Consider the following 20,810-nt stretch of genomic DNA (forward strand, 5'->3'; position numbering starts at 1 on the left):
TCTCAAGCGACTTCATTTCATCTTTCATTGCAAGCTCCCACTGCAATGAATCTTTCAACCCCATAGCTTCAGAGTAACACTGGGGTTCACCATTTTCTGTCAAAAGTATGTAGTTGACTGATGGTGAGTACCTGTTTGGCGGTCTAGTGGCTCTAGACGACCTTCTTGGTTGAACTTGAGGTGTTTCTGGGGAGTTTGGAGTTGAAGGAGCAGCTTCTTCTTCCTCCGAATCATTACTAGAATCGTCCCCTAAGCTCCCACTGTCGCTTGACTCATCCCCATTTTCTGGAATGTCGACTGAAGCTTCTTTTCTTTTTTCACCACTTTCAAATTCAACATATTCTTTCTGAACTTCTGGTCCTTTGGTGTTTCTGTCTTTGTACAATTCGTTTTCATTGAAGACGACATTCTTGCTTCTGATTACTTTTCTGCCTTCATTATCCCAAAGCCTGTAACCCATTTCTTCTGACCCATAACCAATGAATGTGCACTTCTTGGACTTTGAGTCTAGCTTATCCCTGTCACCAACTTCTAACAAATCGTAAGCACTACAACCAAAGACTCTTAAGTGTTCGAGACTTACCTCATTTCCTTGCCACATTTCTTCTGGCAATTTGAAATCCAAGGGAACAGATGGTGAACGGTTAATCAAGTAGGCTGCAGTGTTAACTGCATCGGCCCAGAATGTCTTGGGCATTCCGGCATTCAACCTCATGCTTCTAGCCCTCTCATTTAGAGTTCTATTCATTCTCTCAGCTACACCATTCTGCTGAGGAGTTCCAGGAACCGTCTTGATCATCTTTATCCCTTCCTTAGCACAATAGTCAGTGAACTGCTTGCTTATGTATTCACCACCATTGTCCGACTTTAAGCACTTTACCTTCAAATTAGTTTCATTTTCAACAGCAGATTTCCATATCTTAAAAGCATCAAATACACCAGATTTATGTTTAAGAAAATATACCCATACCTTGCGTGTTGAATCATCGATAAAGGTAACATAGTATCTCGAGCCTCCTAGAGATATAACTGAAGTTGGTCCATATACATCCGAGTGAACAAGCTCCAACTTCTGAGCTTTCGGTGTCCTTCCTGTCTTCACAAAAGTAACCCTCTTTTGTTTTCCAAGAACACAAGGTTCACAAAATTCAGTTTCCACTTTCTTCAAGTCTGGAAACTTTCCTTTCTGAGCCAACATCTTCAATCCCTTCTCGCTCATGTGCCCGAGTCGGTTGTGCCATAAATTTGATGGACTCGGACCGGTGGTCATTGCATGAACACCTTCAGCAGAAACTTCTGCCATGTATAGAGTGCCTTTCTTCTTTCCTTTGGCAATCACTAAATTGCCTTTGATCACTTTCCATTGTCCACCCCCAAAGTGAACATTAAACCCTTCATCATCCAATTTACCAACTGAAATCAACTTTCTTCTCAAGTTAGGAATAACCCTGACATTTTTCAATGTCCATATAGTTCCTAATGAGGTCTTCAAGTCTACATCTCCAATACCTGTAATATCAAGCATTTGATCATCTGCTAAACGAACTTTACCAAAGTTACCTGTTCGTAGATTCTTGACCATATCTGGGCATGAGATAGCATGGAAAGAAGCACCCGAATCCATAATCCAAGATTCAACTGAATCTTCAACAGAACAGATGAGAGCATCACCTAATTCTTCCGAGGATACACTGTTTACTTCTTTCTTTGCAGCTGGTTTTGTACATTGGCTTCTAAAGTGACCTTTTTCTTTGCAGTTCCAACATTCAATGTCTTTTCTGTTCTTTGACTGTCCCCTTCTTCTAGACTTTGACCTTCCTCGATTATGCCCTCTGTCATTCCTTCTTCCTCTATTTTCTGTGTGCAACAGAGAACTAGAACTGGAAGATTCTCCATTACTTCTCCTTCTAATGTCTTCATTCAAAATCAAGTCACGAATGCTATCAAACGTTAGCTTAGTAGTACCAGATGCGCTGCTAACGGCTGTGACTGTGCCTGACCAACTGTCGGGCAAAGATGATAAAAGGAGCAAAGCTTGTACTTCATCTTCAAACTTTATTTCAACGGAGGCTAAACGAGAGATAATCGAATTGAACTCGTTTATGTGAGCGGCAACCGGCATGCCTTCCTTCATCTTGGTGTTAACCAATTGACGGATGAGAAACACCTTGTTTGAAGCAGATGGTTTCTCGTACATGTTGGACAAAGCTTTTAATACACCGTATGTAGTTGTTTCATTGACAACGTTATACGCAACGCTCTTTGCCAAAGAAAGCCTAACCACACCCAAAGCTTGTCTATCCAACAACTTCCATTCTTCATCGTACATGTCATCTGGTTGTTCGCCCAACATAGGCAAATGCAAACTTTTCTGATACAACAAGTCTTCAATTTGCATTTTCCAAAACCCATAATCACTACCATCAAACTTATCAATCTTAATTTTACCATCCTCTGCCATTTTAACGGATAAATTACCAATTTACTACTAACCAACAGGTTCGTACTGCAAATGGCAATTATACGAGCGGAAGTAATGAAATAGAAACACACTTTTCTATTTCGCGTGTTAAACGGCATTTGACAAAAAAAAACTTGATTCAAAAAAATGTGAGGGGCTGGTTTTATCAAACTTAATAACTTATGGACTTAAAGAAAAGAAATTCTTTTTCTTTCTCTTAAAGTCAACAAGCCTACGTTCTCCCCCAAAAAAAGAAATCAACTTTTTGTCTTCAAAGAAAGTGTTCTCTTCCCCAAAAAAAGAATTCTGCACTTTCTCCACAAAAAAGATCAAATCGATCTGGTCTTGTCTTCTGGCGATGGCGACTAGAACGCGAGCAATGGTTGTGGACCGATTGCTAGGTTGGCGGTGACGAGCAGGGGGCAACGGCGGCGGCGGCGGTTTGAACAGTCGGAGATGGCGGTGGCGGGATGAACTCCAGCAGCGATAGTGACGGAGACTGTCACTGGTTCTGATTTGCAACTCTAATCGGAACCCTAGTCTCACAGGTCAGTACTTCCTCCACCCTTTCTGTTCGTGTGTCAATCGAGAGCCAACGGCTCTGATACCAGTTATTAGGATCGGAGCACACACACGAACACGAGTCACACGCACGCTCAGCTCACAAGAACACAAAGATTTATAGTGGTTCGGTCCGGCTCTGACCTACGTCCACTCTCGGTAACTAGGAGGTTTTTATTTCTTTCGTGATACCACGATTACAATACAGATGGATCTCTTATAAAGAGATTAGATAAGAATTTGTCAAACAAAGAAATTAATGCAGCAGAAGAAATGGATCAACACACTGTTGTCTTCACCCACTTCTTTTGACAGGCTGCAAACATGGTTGCAGGTTTCCCACATGTTTTCTACCGCTACTTTTGACAAACCACAAGAGTGGCTTCACACTCAACACTCGACACTAAAAAAACAAAATCACGAACGGCATGACTAATTGAACTTCAACGTCTGACGATGATTTCTACCATAGGTGATGCGCACGGAGAGCAAAAAAGAATTTCGGAAATCTGTGGTTCTTCATCTTTATCAAAATTATAATACGGGGATACCGTCACCTTCTTTAGCACAGGTGACTTGGCTAATATAAGCCTCACAAAATCCAACTCATTCTCTGCGTCGCTAAAATTTCGAATCTCAAATTCTTTCAAATGCTCCAACATAATCAAGTGTAAAAGAGCCCAAATCATCTTCGTCAAGCCAGTCTCCGTTATACATCTACATGATGTAGTATCTTGGGTGACTGTATGTTGAGATAAGAATCAAAACAAATAGAAGACAACATAGATCTTTGTTATTTACCACTAGCTTAAGTTTCTCTAGCTTTGGGGAGCTTCTAATCAGAAGAGCAAGAAAAGGTAACGCATATATGTGCATAAAGCATAAACTATCCACACACAAGTATTTCAAGTGGACTAATGCTGTTGGGAGCTCTTTCGGAAGTCTCTTTGGAGCAAAACACTTGAACCATAGCCAAATCAAAGATTAGTGATAACTATTAAGCAGACCGAAGTCAAATCATGTATTTACCATGTAGATAAAATTACCTCAACGATGAAAAGCACAACATTAAGATACTCAATCAATGGTAAACACTTAAATAGATCAACAATGGTGGTATCTCCACTCCTAAAGATGACCGAACACTCACAATCCTGCAAAAATTACAATATTTAGACAAGTTATTGAAGACCATGGGTCCATGGGAACTAAATTTTGGTTATTATGAACTTACAAGAGTCAATCTCTTAAGTAATGGACAGCTGGATAAAAGACGTAGAAGCGTTTTCACATCTGTCCATACACTTCCCAAATGTAAGGTTGTAAGGCAACCGAATTCATTGAATGAACGTTCTTGGTAAAGAGCACAACCATGGAGATACAAACTCGTTAAATGCTGTAAAGAGAAGAGAGAAATGGGTAACCTATGCCCCTCATCAATTCCCGCATCAAGGTCAAGTTTTAATATCTTGAGAGTATTTTTCTTCGACAAATGATGTAATATATGGTCAATCTCAACACACGAGCCATCTACTTCCATATCAAGGGTAAACTCATGTATTGGACCCTCGTGCATAAGCAGAACTTGGTATATAGCATAGAGAAGTTTACACCTCTTGGCCATATCTTTCCTTTCACTTGGTTTGTTAAGATATTGCTCCACAGCAGACAGCACAGGCCCATCAGTCCATTCTTGAAACCGATTCTCAATAAACACAAGTTTAGGGATTTTGGTCCAATGATACCTCCATTCCTTAGAGAGGATACTTGTCCTTGCTGCCTCTTGAATCGGTAGTAGACATAAGATGGCTTCTATTATGCCCGAAGGAAGCTTGCTGATTACATCCACCTTCGGATACCCCATTAGCAGCAAGATTAGCTACTTTGAAAACCTGTTTAGTCTACAAACAAATGAATAAAACAGATATGAAGAAAACCATATTCAAATCCAGTAATCAACGAAACTTAACAGCACACGTTTGTTTGAAGTATTGACACAGAATTAATTACCCAAATCCAGTAATGAACAACGGCTTATTGTGTTTATGAGAAGTATTCGAAATGAATAGAAAATACCTTATGTTATTTGATAAGCAAATCGGCGACCACCAGCGACATCGACGAGGAGAGGTAGGGGTTAGGGTTCAAGCACAAGCGGTTCCTATAATTTATTTATGTCGATTCTTTTTCTAGTTTGTTGAGGGGACTCTATTTTAGTGTTTTTTTTTTTAAATGGGTAATTAGTTAATTACCCGAAAAATAATAAAAAGGTTGATATGTGAGAGAGCGAGATTATACGTTAAACAAAGAAATAAAAAAGACTTAGGTGTGTGAATGCGGTTGTGTCATCAAACATAAAAAACTAATCATACGGTCATCCACGGATAGACGAGAGGGGATGGGTTTTTGGAGGAACTTTATGTCGGCTGCCCTTTGACCATCCATTGCCAATTGGATATCTTGTTCCTTTAGCGAGAGAATTCGAGCAAGTTTCTCGTCTAATTTGGAGAAGCCACTTGATCCACCCACAATATTTGTTGTCGTTGTAGAAGTGAATTTGCCTTTTCTTGCTCTTGCAGCATCTACTTTGCTTTTGTCTTTATCTGGTGGGCGTTACAATTCTTGTGGTTCCTCAAACTTTAGCTCGTTGTTGGAGTCGTTTAGGTCTAAATAAGAATGAGCATCTGATCCGCCAGCAGACGAGCTTGGCTAAGGCGTGCCTGAAGTAGTCTTGGAATGCTTTGATGATTGGCCATTTGGAGAATATATAAGCACATCCAATGGCAAATGGACAACCGTATGTTGCTCTAAACTCATCATGGGCGGCCGACATGGCGTATGTGTCTCTTGAACTACTCGTTCTGTTTCGATTGTTTATATGGCGGTTCACAACATTGTTGAAGTAGTTGCATTTCGTCCTCATTGATGACCACTTGCCTGAGAACGAATCGTTTGTACGGTACGGTTCGTGCTTCATATCATCAATATTTTTTCGCGAATCCGCCCATGCACGATATACACAACGGGTATTGAGCTAGGTATGAGACACAATTTTATAATCAGGTATGTGTATTTTACTATTTTGTCATTAATAGTGGTTCTGATGATGGTCAAATGTACGAAAATACAGTGAATAAATATTAAACGTGTCAAAGTATACCAATCTAAATTGAAACGGGTAAACCGTGTTAAGTTATAGTGATTAATGCTAATCGGGTAAAAAATTAGACAACTAAAATGAAACATGAAACGCTTATTGCCAAGTATGTGTTATATTGAGTTCGAAGTTTACTTTAGAATTGATAATATGAGTCATGATAACAATTACAAGAAAATTAGGTAACAGAAACAGAACCACACAAAACAATATCATCAAAATTATGCCAGGACGTTGATGTGCTACAATTTAAGATCAGCCCTACAATTGTTGTATGGTGACTGCAATTTGTGAACACAAACAAAATATTGCGGTAGTTTTAATGGTTCGTTATTGCTATTCCTACATGTTGATTGGATCAATAGCCGAATTGGAAGAAACATAACCTGAAGGAGCAACCATCTGTTTTTACTTCTCAGATTATAAATCAAGCAAGATTTAAAGATATACTAGGAGCATTTTTCAATTAGATGATAACTAGGGTCATGGTTACCCGCGCGTTGCGCAGGGACGCGGTTGGAATTCAGAACGTATTGCACACTATGACAACAGATAAATAAATTTGTAAAATTAGTTAAAATTATATATTAATGGGTTATGCTATTTGCGCCGTAATTTGGCTCTGAACATCAAAATAATAAAAATAATAACGAGGTAAAATGATATAGTAAATAACAAAGGTAAAATCAAGGTAAACGAAAAAGAAAACGATAGAAACTTTGTCGGTTTTGGTGCGCTCGTTATAGCAAATAAAAAAAAGTTAAAGATTATGTTCAAAAGAGTATCGGCGTGTTCGTTAAAAAATATTAAACTAAAAAATCATTTGCCACACTCGTTATAGCAAATAAAAAAAATTAAAAAATATGTCTAAAACACTATTAACGTGTTCGTTAAAAAAACTGTTTAGGGGTAGAAAAGTAATTTGGTTAAAGTAAAAGAAAAAAAAAACAGTTAAACTATATGGGTTGTAAATGAAAAAGTTTACACTAAATGACGAAATAGAATAAAAGACAAAAGAAATTAATGAACTTGTAAAACATGCATTAGATATTGTACAACACTATTTATCTTCTCTTCTTTAATATTATATATAACTAGTATTACACCCCCCCTGTTGCGGTGGGCGCGTAAAACCGTGACAAATAGCACCAAGGTCACAACACCGCCAACGGCCACCAACACTGAAGTCGCGACGTGTTAATGCAGAGAAATTAGACGGAAACATAAAACATAGAAAATAATAATTAAGTTGATTTAGGACCCGTGCGTCACGATGAACCTATCAAACGGGAAAAATTAGACGGCCATAAAAACGTTGAACCACACATGCACGTTGCGTAATGTTAACTCGCAACATTTAGAACGAAGCGTAAAACAAAATGTAAAAACGTCGAACCACACATGAACGTTGCATTGTGTTAAATTGCAAAATTTAGAACAAAACGTAAAACGGAATTTTTGCGAAATATGAAGAGTATGGGGTATCAAAGTTGAAAGTAAAAAAGTTATCAGGTTAAATTGACAAAAATAGAAAGCTTTGGGGTTAAAAATAAAAAAACCAAAATAGTTTTAGATTAAAATTGCAATTATATCAATTTTTTTTAAAACCTCCCTAAGCAAAGGGTACAACTACTCTATGCATCACAATATTATTAATTTATAATGGGTAAATAAGAAAAGTTACCATAAAGTCTGATGGAAGCAAAACTAAAGCTAAAAAAAAGAACAGTACAAAACTTATAAAACTAGGATTTTAAAAAAGTAAAGTGTGGAGGAATGACCCGACCCTAGTGTGAGGATTGAAAATAGTTACTACCATGCCCCCTCTTTCGAACAGAAAACTAAAGTTCAATACTCTTTTGGACCCAATGCCCAAAATGAACCAGTCCGAAACAGTTTGAAATCGAACCAAATTACATATTCGGCACCCGAATATGAATTGTGCTTTTCTACTTTTTATTTTTTATGCATATCTAACTCACCTTTAAAAGTGTGCATTTATGTTGATGTAGTAATTTATTTAAGTTTGATTACCACACATTGCAAAGTAAGATGAAATAAAAAAAAAATGAAGCTCACATTTATAAAGAAAACAAACTGGCAAACTGTATTTATGAAGGTCATATGAGCTTTAACAAACTGACAAATTGTATTTTTGTTTGTATTAAACATATCCGGATTGACACTGATTATAAAATATAATTTGCTTTCTAAAACCACACGAAAATTAATTATATAACCTTACAAAAAGTAACTTGGGTTACCACTGGATTATATAACCGTCGTGTCCACACAAACACGCCGTTTAAGTCACAACCTTTTGAATAAATACGATCACATCATGCCATCAACAACTTCCGGTGAACATCATATGCCAATCAACACAGTTCATATTGATACGAAGTAAGCAATGGCAAGCGCACATCTCTTCGATCAGGAGGGACGACACCAAAATATAAGCCAGAAGAAAGCATGTTGTTAATGGAAGAAACCCCACAAAACAAGAAACCCTAGACGGTGTTGAAGATTCTAATTGGCACAGAACCGGCAGAGAAACAGTTATTGCATGAAGATTCAAAATTGCTTCAATCGTTATGTTAGGTGATATAAAACCCTCTCTCAATTCACAGTTTCCACCATTGTTATCGCTTAACAGAAACGGTTTCTTCCTTTCCTCTTTATTGGGTATCTAGAATTTGAGAATTGTAATTGTTATACATCACAACTATCATATGTCAAATTCTAGATGTTGTATCTTTTTTTCTTACATCGTATTGTCTTTTAACTTTATAGGTTTTCATATAATCATAGATATAGGCTAATCAAATTATCGCCCCATTTCTCAAAGGTCCATTAGAAAAGTAGATTTTTGACAATTTTTACCTATAGTTAAAAGAATTATTAACGATGCATGGATGGATCTTCTCAACATTTGTTTCCCTTTCCACATATTAATGATGCCTGAATAGAATTATCAAAAGATCACCATAATGCTTGGATCAAAGATATTGTTGTCTTTACAAGAGAAAATGTGATTGGTGTTCTATTTTGTGCTGATGAATAGGATTATGGTTGACCCACCATTTGTAGGAAATAGGGAAATCATATTGACGACTTTTGGCAAAAGAATAATTCTTTGTAAGGCTGAAAGGTGTGAGGTCATGGTTGGAACATGATTCGCCATGTAGGAAAGGCTACACCACCCCCACTCAATGATTCATGGTGGTTGGAGTGGATTGAACCACGATTACCACAAGCCATCTTTTGAGACAAAGACATATTAAAAAATAAAGGGATAGTGGTTTGGGTCATGACCACACCCTTAGGGTAGTGGTTTTGGATGGGGGATTAGAGGTGGGTGACATGCATGGCGCCTATGTGGGGGGTCATGAGGTTCGTGACCACACCCTTTAGCCTAAGCGTACTGAGTTCAGTTTTGGAATTTTTTTCTCATCTGATGGCGCATAAAACTTTGATTTATGCATGCAGTGTTCGTAAGACATTGATGTTTCATATGTAATAATAATCCATACATTGGTATTCTCTTTAATTTATGTATGAATGGTTTATGAAATTTTGACATTTTGTCTAATTTTTATATGTATAATTCCTGAAATTTTATTGGAAATTGATTGTTGGAGCTATGTGAATGGACTGGACTGATCACAATAACAGGAAGAGTATGTGTTACAGTAATGATTGGACAACCTTTAAAACATTTTGAAAGAATCCAATTTTGTTGATGGTTGTAAAGGTATATGATTTAACTTATGATTTTTTGTTTAACAACATCTAGGCTTCAATATGTACAGCCATAACACATCCAGAACAAGTTAAAAAGTTCCATGACATAAAATACGATCCCACTTTCGCAGTGTGTAATCATCTGATCTTAAATAAGAAACAAAGAAAAGAAAGTAGCCCCAAAATAATATAACTCCTCCAACTGTGTGTGTGGTTGGTGCAAACAAAGTGTGGGCAAAATGGAATGATAATCAGTAAATGCCAAAATGGTCTGCTTCTGTCTCTGGTTTCTTTTGGTTTCTTTTGGAATGATAATCAGTAAATGCCAAAATGGTCTGGTTTCTGTCTCTGGGCAAAAGTCAACACCCTTTCACAAGTCTTATAAGTTCTACTTATGGATTGTAAATCTAATCATTTGCTAAATTTTTAGTTCATAAAAGCAATTTACAAAAGAGCTGAAATTTTAGTTTTATATTCTTTCGAAGAGATCTGAAGTTCCAAACCTGCATTTTAGTCGTAAGTAGTTGGAGATCTTTCGAAGAGACCTGAAGTCCCAGATTGCTTTGTATGCCGAATTATTTAAATTTAAAAGTATTCGAAACATGTTGTAATGGGGTGAAGAAGTCTTTCAAGTCCTATGTTGTTTGCAGTTCTTTTGGTAGTGTGCAGATAATCATAATCATAATCATGGTCAAGGTACGCTTTCTTCTTAGCCCATGGTTGGCAAGGAGTTAGAGGTGGCCCGTTCTTCTCCGTACTTATGTGTAAATACTTTTAATTGTGTGGAAGAGGTTCAAAATCATCAAACCAGTATTTGCAAAGTTTCAACCGGAGGCGGAGCTACTTACGCTGCATTGATTATAGATCGTTTGGAATTAGTTGGTGCTACTGTGGGGTTGATGTTTGTTGACCACCTTATTATGTTTGTGTCCAAAAAAAAATCCCAACATGTAACACATTTGAGACCCCCCCCCCCATTTGCCGCTGTAACACACAGGTAATATCCCAACTCTGTTTTTGTATACCCTGTTTTCGTAAAGGATGAGCCACGAAACTGAAATTGTTATTTTATTTGAAATTAGTTTAAACATATTTCTATTACTATTTTATAACCCAATTTGTGTTCATAATACATGTTTGTTTACACTAAAAATATCAACCAAGTTGCTTCGTTTTCTGGGTTCTGCTCCCTTGACCCCTTAGAATTTATCATGTCCCCTTTACCTTTTAACATTTTTCCTGCAATAAATCATTTGACCCGTGTCAAATTTATTGGATGAAACTACCAATGTGATCTTCAGATTGATAATGGTTTTTATTATGTTACTTTTTGATGGTAGGTACACAAAGATAATTATAATTTTTTCTTTGAAACCTATTTTGTACCAAAACTTTACATAATTTTCAAGATATAACATTTTTTTATTAAAAATAAAAATAATTTGAAGTTATTAAGATGTTGATGTCGGTTTATTTTAACCAACTTTTTGTTCTTTAGCACTACTAAGAAGTTTTGTTAAAGATAATTAACTACTATATGCTGACGAAATTTTTGAGCATTGGCATACTAATGATCTAGAGCAAAAATTGCTTTGGATTGAGCTCAGGGATTTTATCAGAATGGGCTTTCGGGTGGTGTGTTTCCTTTAGAGTAGTGGCGGACCAGGTCACCAGCGCCGCCTATCTTTGTAGGCATGGGTGACATTTTGTCATTTAGTTTACTCGGGTGATCGGGCTTTTGTTGGTTGTTCAAAAAACATTTTACTACTTTAGTTTTTAAAGACTTTCATATTCAACATCTCGCTGCAACGCGCGGGTAGCGTTAACTTGTTAAGTACAAATAGAATGTGATGCCTGCACAGGTAATAAACCCGAAGCCTTTTTAAATGCTTGAAACCTTATCCATCATGAACATTAGCTGCAAACAACAATTTTAGCTTATAGTTGACTTCTAATTACATAACTATGTAAATTAGAGGTGAGTTGGGCAGTGGTGCATAACGCTTTTGGGTGGGTTCACCCAAAACGCTTGTCCAAAATTAACAGCCATTCCAACGATAGTTAGGTGGTAAAGGTTCTTGCCTCTTGGAGAAAAGACCAGGGTTCAAATCCTGGCATGGGATGTAATTTAGTATTTATTGGTGTAGTTTAGGAGTAGGAGTAATGTAATATTTGCCATAAAAAAAAAAAAAAAAAAAAAAAAAAACTAACTAACAAACTTGTATTTAAAGTTACTTAGTAATATAAGTTCCATATTTATAAGAAAAGACAGAGAACAGTACAAAAATAAGAAAACTAAGGTATAAAAAGTAGATTCATCATCCATCAGTGAATGACAGAATAAGAATGATTAAGTAAAAGTAGTGATTCTGTGTAGGAGGTCATCATGAAGGCCGACCCATAAATCCCAAGACCGTTGATGCGTTTCGAGCAGGGTTCATAAACTTTTAGTTCACAATCAAATCCACGCGTCTTCGAATGATCGATTATCGGTTGGCCATTCTTCCTAAATCCAATCATACTATCAACATCAACATCAACATCGGTAAGAGTGAATAGTTTTGTAAAAGAGGGCTGTGAAACACCATTTTTCAACATCATCCATACGTTACAATCACAAAATCCATCCGGTGTTAGCACAATAAGAGACTCGTTGATCTTAGATATATTGTACATACAAATATTTCTAGGGCGTCCTACTAAGTAATAAGGAACGGCTATGTTTATGTTTACTACTTCTCCAAATTCTTCACTTGCCAAATCAAACGAACACAACCTAAGTTTATATGTAATATCATCATAAGCAAGCCAATAAATAACCCCATCTATAACCACCTGTGTATTCCGAAAGTGCAATGATTTAAACGGCGTATTCATTAGTACACTTCTCCAAGCCCCAGAGCTTAATGTGAAAACCTTCGCCTTAGCTTTACGTGTAATTTTCACGATCTTAGGGTCACTAGTCTTAGGACACACCCCAAAACCAATAACATCATCCCTTTGATGATCCGGTATAGATATACAAACAGATTTCCTAATTAACGGATTCCAAAGAACAATCAGTTTCTTTCTCTTCACTCGATCCCGAGACCATCCGTGCAAACATACCAATCCGTGAGAGCAATCAAGCATGAATGGATGCGCATGAAGTTTAACAGTTGGAGGAACAACAGGGGAAAACTTGTGGTGGGGGAAGTTATCATCATCAACAATTGAAACATATTTTTCCTCATGCAAACATTTGTCATCAGAAAAAAATCTGAACCCAGAAGCTCTTGTTATGTACCTTACTAGTAGATGTTTCGGCTGAGTCTGATTGAGGGTGTGATGAGTGATGAATTCAGAGCTATCGATCAGTGACTTCCATTGCTTTGAAACTGATCTGAACCGAATCAAAGATTTGACAGGAAGAACCCTTCTGATGATTTCTGCTTGGAGTTCGAACGGAATGTTGTCCGACATTTTTGGACTGGATTTTGATGTTTAGGGTTTCAACAACATTCTGGAAGCTTTGAAGGGAAGAATTGAAATATGAGTTTAGGGTTGTTGGGCTTCATTTAAAACGGGCCTTGGATCATGGATGAGTCCAGATTAGAAGTGCACATTTCGGTTCATTAATTTTAGTAACAGGTTTAGGTTTACACGGTTATTTTCTGATTTGTGCTTTAACGGGTTATTGCTTTAACTTGTTATTTTTTATTAACTAACAGGTTATTTTCAAGTTTTTATCATTTTTTTTTGTTTTTTCCTGGTTACGGTTAACCGATACATCGTTTAAAAACCGGTTATTTCTAAAGCAATCCCTAACAGGTTACCAATCTACGGTTAAAAATAACTACCAATCGGTTATTCTTCGAGTGGTTATTAACTGGTTACGGTTATTTTGTGCACATCTAGTCCAAATATGATCTAGGTAGGGTCCACTCGAGTTTGCTTAAAGTTTGTTTAAGATTAGACTTGTTTATTATGAAATTATATAAATGTGTCAATATGTCAGTCAACATTTGACAAATTCACTCCTTAAGGAAGAATACACAAAAGAACTAGAAGATACATTTTATGTGTTGAGATTTAACATTTCTACATACCATAAGACTCAAGCACAATATATTCAAGATAACAAAGCTACTATTATTTTGGCATAATGAAATGGGATTAATATTTTACGCATTATAACTTAGCATAAATGGTAAAAAGTCTATGTATCTAATCTGTGTGTACTTATATTTTTGTCAATAATGTGAGCATATCAACCGCTAAAACCACAAAGGAAGCATTACAAATTGCATTTCAAGACTGATTTTGCATTGTCGATAAGCGAAGTTGGGGCTTGGGCTCGTTTACTAAACGAGCTTGTTTTAAGTTCGGGCACGAGCTCGTTTAAGCTCGGCTCGTTTCGAGTTGAGCTCGAGTACCTCGGCTGGTTTGCACCCCTATAATAAACCAGCCAACATAAGCAACCTATAGTCTTATACCATCATCTTGGTGGTGTTGTATAAAAAACCCACTTAATAAGGAGCATTTAAATGGACTGCTGAGCTTTAAATGTGTTAGGTGTGAACCTCCCTTCAAGACCTACTGAGCTTTGATACACACCCATTTTTTTTACTTTTATTTTTATTCAAGACTCATCTTGCGACCCATCCTTTAAGCCCAGCAAATGAGAATCCATTTATAGAGATGATTTTATAGGATTGTGTCCATACTTTCGACCCCTACTCATGTCAAACTACATGTTTTCGCTAAAGATTAAAATCCCACCAAACATGCCACTCTAAAGTATAAATGTGACATTTTCACCCTATGTTTTAGCCATATGGGCGGGCATGATTTTATCTCCACCACAATCTTCTCAAGTGACATATTCTACCCATTGAACTGCTTAACATATCCGGCCTCCACAAAGCCGCCATAAAAATCACCCGAATGGTTTTGCTAAGCACCTTCATATTCGTTTATGACCTTCCCATTTTTGTTTCAAAATTTCTTCCAATAGTTATATGACTAGAAAAGAATCATCAATAAATGACATAAACAAAGACTAAATAGCCAAAAGTTCATCAAACAATAATGAAAGAATACGAATATTTATATTCACTCAACTATTGTCATTGGAACCATGAAAATAATTCACATCATTTGTATCCCTTGGTTATCAAATTAACATGAACGGTTCACAAAAACAAACCAGAAAACACAGATCCAACTAAACAAAAACAGAAGCTCATTAGAACGTAGGTTTACATAGAACTAACCTTCAAGCAATTTGCACACAACCAAGACATGAAACACAATTATTCATGATGCAAAATCAATTCATTACAACAACCAGATGAGATGAGGTGATTTGAAATCGAATTGTTTCAGACAAATAACCCATGTCAAATTATAACACAAATTAACCCAAAAGTTTGTCTTTGGGTTATATTTGCAACCTCTAGTAATGGGTGTACCTGATACCTGCGGGTATACACGATACAGGGTATTAAGCTAGGTATGAGACCCAGTTTTAAAATCAAGTATGGGTATTTTGTCATCAATGGTGGTTCTTATGATGGTCAAATGTGCCAAAATAAGGTAAATATATATTAAATGGGTCAAAATATATCAATCTAAATTAAAACGGGTAAAACATGTCAGATTATAGTAAATAAATGTTAAACGGGTCAAAAATTCGACAGGTATGTGTTATATTGAGTTCGAAGTTGACTTCAGAATTGATGATGATACGAGTCATGCGAACAATTACAAGAATACTAGCTAACAGAACCACACAAAACAATGATCAGCCCTGCAATTGTTGTATGGTGACTGCAGTTTGAGAACACAGATAACCTGAAGGAGCCACCATCTGTTTTTGCTTATGAGATTATAAGGATTTAAACATATACTAGGAGCATGTTTTCAGTTAGATGATAATAAGAAAAGTTACCATTAAGTCTGATGGAAGCTAAACTAAAAGCTATAAAAACCAAAATAGAACAGTACCATAAAAAGAAAACTAGGATTTAAAAGTAGATTCCTCATCTATGAGTGAATAATAGAATCAGAATGATTAAGCAAAAGTAGTGATTCTGTGTAGGAGGTCATCATGAAGGCCGACCCATAAATCCCAAGACCTGCGTTCCGAGCAGAGTTCATAAACCTCTAGTTCACCATCATATCCACCCGTCTTCGTCCGATCCATTATCGGTTGGCCATTCTTCCTAAATCCAATCATACTATTAACCTCAACGTCATTAACAGTGAATAGTTTTGTAAAGGAGGGTTTTGAAACACCATTTTTCAACATCATCCATACGTCACAAAATGGTTGCGGTGTTAAATTAGTAATGACACAGTGATGACTAAGCACAACAAGAGAATCGTTGATCTTAGATATACCGTACAGCCTTCCAGAGCGTCCTGCTAAGTTATAAGGAAAGTCTACTGCTTCTCCAAATTCTTCACTTGCCAAATCAAATGAATAAAACCTATGTTTATATGTAATTTTCTCAGAAGTAAGCCAATGAATAACCCCATCTATAACCACCTGTGAATTCCAGAAACGCAATGATTTAAACGGCATATCCATCGGTACATTTCTCCAAGCCCCAGAGCTTAATGTGAAAACCTCAGCCGTGGCCTCGGCCTCGCTGTCCACAAAACGTGAAATCTTGAGGATCTTAGGGTCGCTAGTTTTAGGACACACCCCAAAACCAATAACAATATCGGCTCGATCCGGTATCTCTATACCAACAGATTTCCCAATTAGTGGATTCCAAACAACAACCAGTTTCTTTCGTTTCACTCGATCTCGGGTATATCCAAGCAAACACACCAATCCGTGAGAGCAATCGAGCATAAACGGACGCCCAAGAAGTTTAACAGTTGGAGGAACAACAGGGGAAAACTTGTGATGGGGGAAGTTATCATCATCTACAATTGAAACATATTTGTCCTCGGGAAAACATGTATCCGTAGAAACAAATGTGTACCCAGTACCTCCTGTTATGTACCTTACCAGTAGATGTTGCGGCTGAGTCTTGTTGTTGAGGGTGTGATGAGTGATGAATTCAGAGCTATCGATCAGAGACTTCCATTGCTTTGAAATGGATCGGAACCGAATCAAAGATTTGACAGGAACAACCCTTTTGATGATCTCTGCTGGAGTTCGAACGGAATGTTGTCCGACATTTTTGGTGGACGGATTTTGATTTTAGGGTTTGGAAGGAAGGATTGAAGGGGGGTATGAGTTTTGGGCCGTTGGGCTTCGTACACTATGGGCCGTGGATGATGGGTTAGTCCAAATATGAGATTTGTCTTATCCAGCTATAGAGTAATGTTGTTTGAAATTTGTTTAAGGATAAGAAAAGAAAGTAAAAGTGAGAAAGGAAAGGACGAGAAAGAAAAATAAAAGATGACTTTCCCATTATTTCCTTCCAAATCGGAAGGAAAGAAAAATTAAAGAGTTTAGCCTAGTTTTCCTTTTATTTCCCATCTTTTCCTTCCTTAAATGAAACTCGGGAACATGACATGTTTTATTTTCCTTTCTCTTCCTTTTTTAAATGAAACTCTGGAACACAAAATATTTTTACTTTTTTTTTATTTCTTTTCCTTTCCTTCCATTAGTAAACTCTGGAACACAGTGTAAATCTTAAACCACTTGCCCCTCCTACCCTAACCCCCACTAATTCCGCTAAGTCACGTCATCCACTCCATCCATCAACGACCTTAAACTATCAAACTTTGTGACACCACTATCCTAAACTATCCTCTTCTTTTTTTCTTTAAGAAATAAACTAAGTTTCTACATACCATGAGACTCAACCACAGTAATATGAGTTGAACTGTTACTGAAGAATAATTAGCATGACGTGACAACGTAACTCTTGATTAGATTTCTAGCAAGTGATAAGTGAGCTGTGTGGGATTAATTTTCCAATGCTGATAGAAAACAATCATATGCAATCTCATTCCCAATCATGATCTTTCCCCTTGCACTAAGACACGACAAGCATAACATTTTAACAAATTTAAGTTGCAAAAGATCACACTTCTCAAAATCTTGTATCAGTTTGAAACAATGTTTTTCATTTCACTGATAAGTCGACAGAACCACCAAGTGTTACTACTAATGGATATTAACTAAAATATGAAAAACAAAAAAGAGTTAAAAAAGACAATGCAGAAGGGGAAAAAAGGAAGAGGGGAGCAGGAGGGGTAAATCCTCAAAAATCGGATGTGGGTGGGTTAACCTCTTGAATCAAATTCTGTATATCTACAAACATAAATTGGAAAAAAAGAAGTTGATGGTTTCCACGTTTAGTCCACGGGAGGCCGCCACCTGACGAGTACTGTAGACACTTATAAATGTATGTATCAGTAATTTTATGTATGTTATCTAGAACCAAATTTGCTATCCTTAGGAAAATGGACAGTAGGGTCAGGTGAGGTTACAGTTCATGACAGGCTCGGTTCAGAACGGATCGCTTTAAAACCTGGTCATTTTGGTACGAGTCAACTTTTGAACCAATAGGTTCAGGTAATAACGGATTTTAATTAAAAGAGATTCGAGTCAAAACAAACTATTGTAGAAAAAGTATCAGACGACTTTTGTAACCTTGAGAACGATTACTGGATCAGATGACTAAAACTATCAAAATATAATCAGAAATTTTTACAAAATCTATTCAACGTCTAAAAATTGTTATACAAATCATTCAGTTTCATTGTAACATGTTAACTCCATACAAAGTTTTGCAACAATTCTCTCTATCTTCTTTCGCCCACTCTCTTTATTCCACTGCACACATTGTACATATCTATGTGTTATGTGCTTAGCCCCACACACGAAAACTTCTAATTCATTTCACCATTTTGATTGGTTGAACCAAAAAACCTGGCAACTGTAAGCGGTGCGGTTGATGGCTCAATGGTGTATGTTGAGAACACTTGTGGCGAAACCAACCATGTGATTGGGCAACAGACGGTGATTTTGATTGAAGAAAAGATGCTCGAGGGTGGCAGAGCAAGATCTTCGCTAATATACCACAAACATATTGGATTTCATACGCCACTAATCCCTTATAAAATCGAAAGAAACTTTTGACCGAAGGAAATTCCATCATAATACTATACTGGCATATATTATCATATAACATGACCGACAAGAGGAGATACGTGAGTTTAAGTACCAAAACTAATTAGCGAGACAATGCAACTCATAAGTATCATTGACTAAACAATAATATATGCATTTTATCCTCAATGATCTTGCACTTTGCACTACTGCGCATGAAAAATAACATTTTAACAAATTTAAGTTGCAAAAGATCATAATTCTCAAAATCCCATATAAGGTAGCAACAAAATTTTTCATTTCACTAAACAGTAAAAAAACCACCAAGTAACTCAAATTAGTCGGTCTCAACTAACATTGAGTTTTACCACAAACGATGCGCGTGGGGAGCTTCTAACGATTTTTGAAATCTGCAATTTTTCATCCTCATCAATCTCATCCCATAGGAGTATTCTCACCTTCTTTAGTATAGGTGACTTAGCCAATATAAACTTTACAAAATCCAACTCATTATCTGCGTCGCCAAACTGTAGAATCTCCAATTCGGTAAGATGCTCCAACGTAATATCTGGATAATCTTTTCGTGGAAAGGAGCCCGTCTCAGATTCCTCAAACAAGTCATCATCGGGGAAAATCTACGTCAAATGCTTTGTGTGAGTGCAATTTGACATAAGAATCAAAACAAATAGAAATATAGAATACATAGATTCTTGTTGTTTACCTCTAGCTTAAGTTTCTCCAGGTTTGGGGAGCTTCTAATTAAAAGAACAAGAAAAGGCACCACATATTTGTGCCTAAACCACACCCATTCCATATGCAAGTATTTCAAGTGGACCATTGTCGTTGGAAGCTCTTTCGGAAGTGGAGGGAAACACTTGAACCACAGACAGAACAAAGATTAGTAATAACTAATAAGCAACAAAAAGTATGATTAAGCATATACCACGTGCATAGATTTACCAAAAAGATTAAACACGAAAGTGTAAGGCCTCCTAATCCAAGATCTCACTCAGCTAAAGCTACCAACAGGTGTGCGGAGTCCACCTCATGATCAACCACTGTAGATGAAACACAAGAATGCAAGGATTTGAGAGAGAAATCAAGAATACACTGAGTATTCTTGATGAAGATGAATGACGTCACTCACACAAAGCAGCCGCCAGACAAAAGACAATGATTCGGGTTAGGTGCACAGAAATTCACACAGAAATCGTTACCTTGTCTATTCCATTGTAACACCCCGTGTTTTCCAAATGTCAAAGTCAAAGTCAAATGCTGACTGTTATTGGAATTAAAGTTATTTTAATTTTTATTTTATTTTATTATGTGGAGTAAGTGTTGTATAATCAAACTAATCGATCGATAATCTAACCGCGAATCGACGATCGACTGTGAATAATAGGAAGTAACAATGCAATAAAGTTAATCAATCAGAAATCAAGCTAATCGAATCAATCATCGAACTCAAGTGTGGGAATTTTGGTACTTTTATACGTATGCGTGTGCCTTACGTGTTATTTGTGCATGTTATTTTACGTCGTTATGTGTGGTGAATCAATCAAATCAAATCGAAACTCGAAGGTTAATCAAACTCAATTGAAACCGAACCCGAATTGTGGTGTGAAGATGCTTATATGTTAGATATAGTGATTAGGACTAAAAGTAATTTGATTAGAAACTCTATCATACTCAAATCATCGTTCATCGAAGTCGAAATACCAAAAATCGTCACGAAACTCTCAAAAAGGAACATCCTGATCGAACAGGACCACCGATCGAACAGGCTAGCCGATCGAACATGCTGTTCGATCGAGCAGCCCATTCGG

The 20,810-nt window shown here is 36.8% G+C and overlaps 4 protein-coding genes across 4 annotated transcripts; all 4 read right to left on the reverse strand.

Annotated features, from left to right (window-relative positions):
- Positions 1–3,465: 3,465 nt before the first annotated feature.
- Positions 3,466–4,886, reverse strand: LOC110869340 (F-box/FBD/LRR-repeat protein At1g13570-like). The gene is made up of 4 exons (XM_022118641.1): positions 4,257–4,886; positions 4,069–4,176; positions 3,824–3,982; positions 3,466–3,711 (listed from the first exon to the last, which is right to left on the reverse strand). Exons 1-4 carry the CDS (start codon positions 4,884–4,886, stop codon positions 3,466–3,468), a joined length of 1,143 nt encoding a protein of 380 aa, XP_021974333.1.
- Positions 4,887–12,248: 7,362 nt separating this feature from the next.
- On the reverse strand, positions 12,249–13,385 carry LOC110869341 (putative F-box protein At3g52320). The gene has a single exon (XM_022118642.1). The coding sequence runs from the start codon at positions 13,383–13,385 to the stop codon at positions 12,249–12,251; it is 1,137 nt and encodes a 378-aa protein (XP_021974334.1).
- A 2,593-nt stretch (positions 13,386–15,978) lies between these two features.
- On the reverse strand, positions 15,979–16,767 carry LOC110869342 (putative F-box protein At4g09870). Its single transcript, XM_022118644.1, has one exon. It carries the CDS (start codon positions 16,765–16,767, stop codon positions 15,979–15,981), a length of 789 nt encoding a protein of 262 aa, XP_021974336.1.
- Positions 16,768–19,222: 2,455 nt separating this feature from the next.
- Positions 19,223–19,849, reverse strand: LOC110866143. Its single transcript, XM_022115446.2, has 2 exons — positions 19,706–19,849; positions 19,223–19,619 (listed from the first exon to the last, which is right to left on the reverse strand). Exons 1-2 carry the CDS (start codon positions 19,820–19,822, stop codon positions 19,332–19,334), a joined length of 405 nt encoding a protein of 134 aa, XP_021971138.1. The 5' UTR covers positions 19,823–19,849; the 3' UTR covers positions 19,223–19,331.
- Positions 19,850–20,810: the final 961 nt, after the last annotated feature.

The sequence above is a fragment of the Helianthus annuus genome, chromosome 7 (genome assembly GCF_002127325.2).
Source record: "Helianthus annuus cultivar XRQ/B chromosome 7, HanXRQr2.0-SUNRISE, whole genome shotgun sequence".
Lineage (NCBI taxonomy): Eukaryota > Viridiplantae > Streptophyta > Magnoliopsida > Asterales > Asteraceae > Helianthus > Helianthus annuus.

Coding starts and splice junctions, on each gene's coding strand:
- LOC110869340 (XM_022118641.1), bottom strand. CDS start 4,886: ATGGGGTATCCGAAGGTGGATGTAATCAGCAAGCTTCCTTCGGGCATA. Junction 3,983..4,068: donor TTGTGCTTTTCATCGTTGAG/GTAATTTTATCT, acceptor CTATGGTTCAAG/TGTTTTGCTCCAAAGAGACT. Junction 3,712..3,823: donor TAGAGAAACTTAAGCTAGTG/GTAAATAACAAA, acceptor GGCTTGACGAAG/ATGATTTGGGCTCTTTTACA.
- LOC110869341 (XM_022118642.1), bottom strand. CDS start 13,385: ATGTCGGACAACATTCCGTTCGAACTCCAAGCAGAAATCATCAGAAGG.
- LOC110869342 (XM_022118644.1), bottom strand. CDS start 16,767: ATGCTCGATTGCTCTCACGGATTGGTGTGTTTGCTTGGATATACCCGA.
- LOC110866143 (XM_022115446.2), bottom strand. CDS start 19,822: ATGGTCCACTTGAAATACTTGCATATGGAATGGGTGTGGTTTAGGCAC. Junction 19,620..19,705: donor TGGAGAAACTTAAGCTAGAG/GTAAACAACAAG, acceptor CATTTGACGTAG/ATTTTCCCCGATGATGACTT.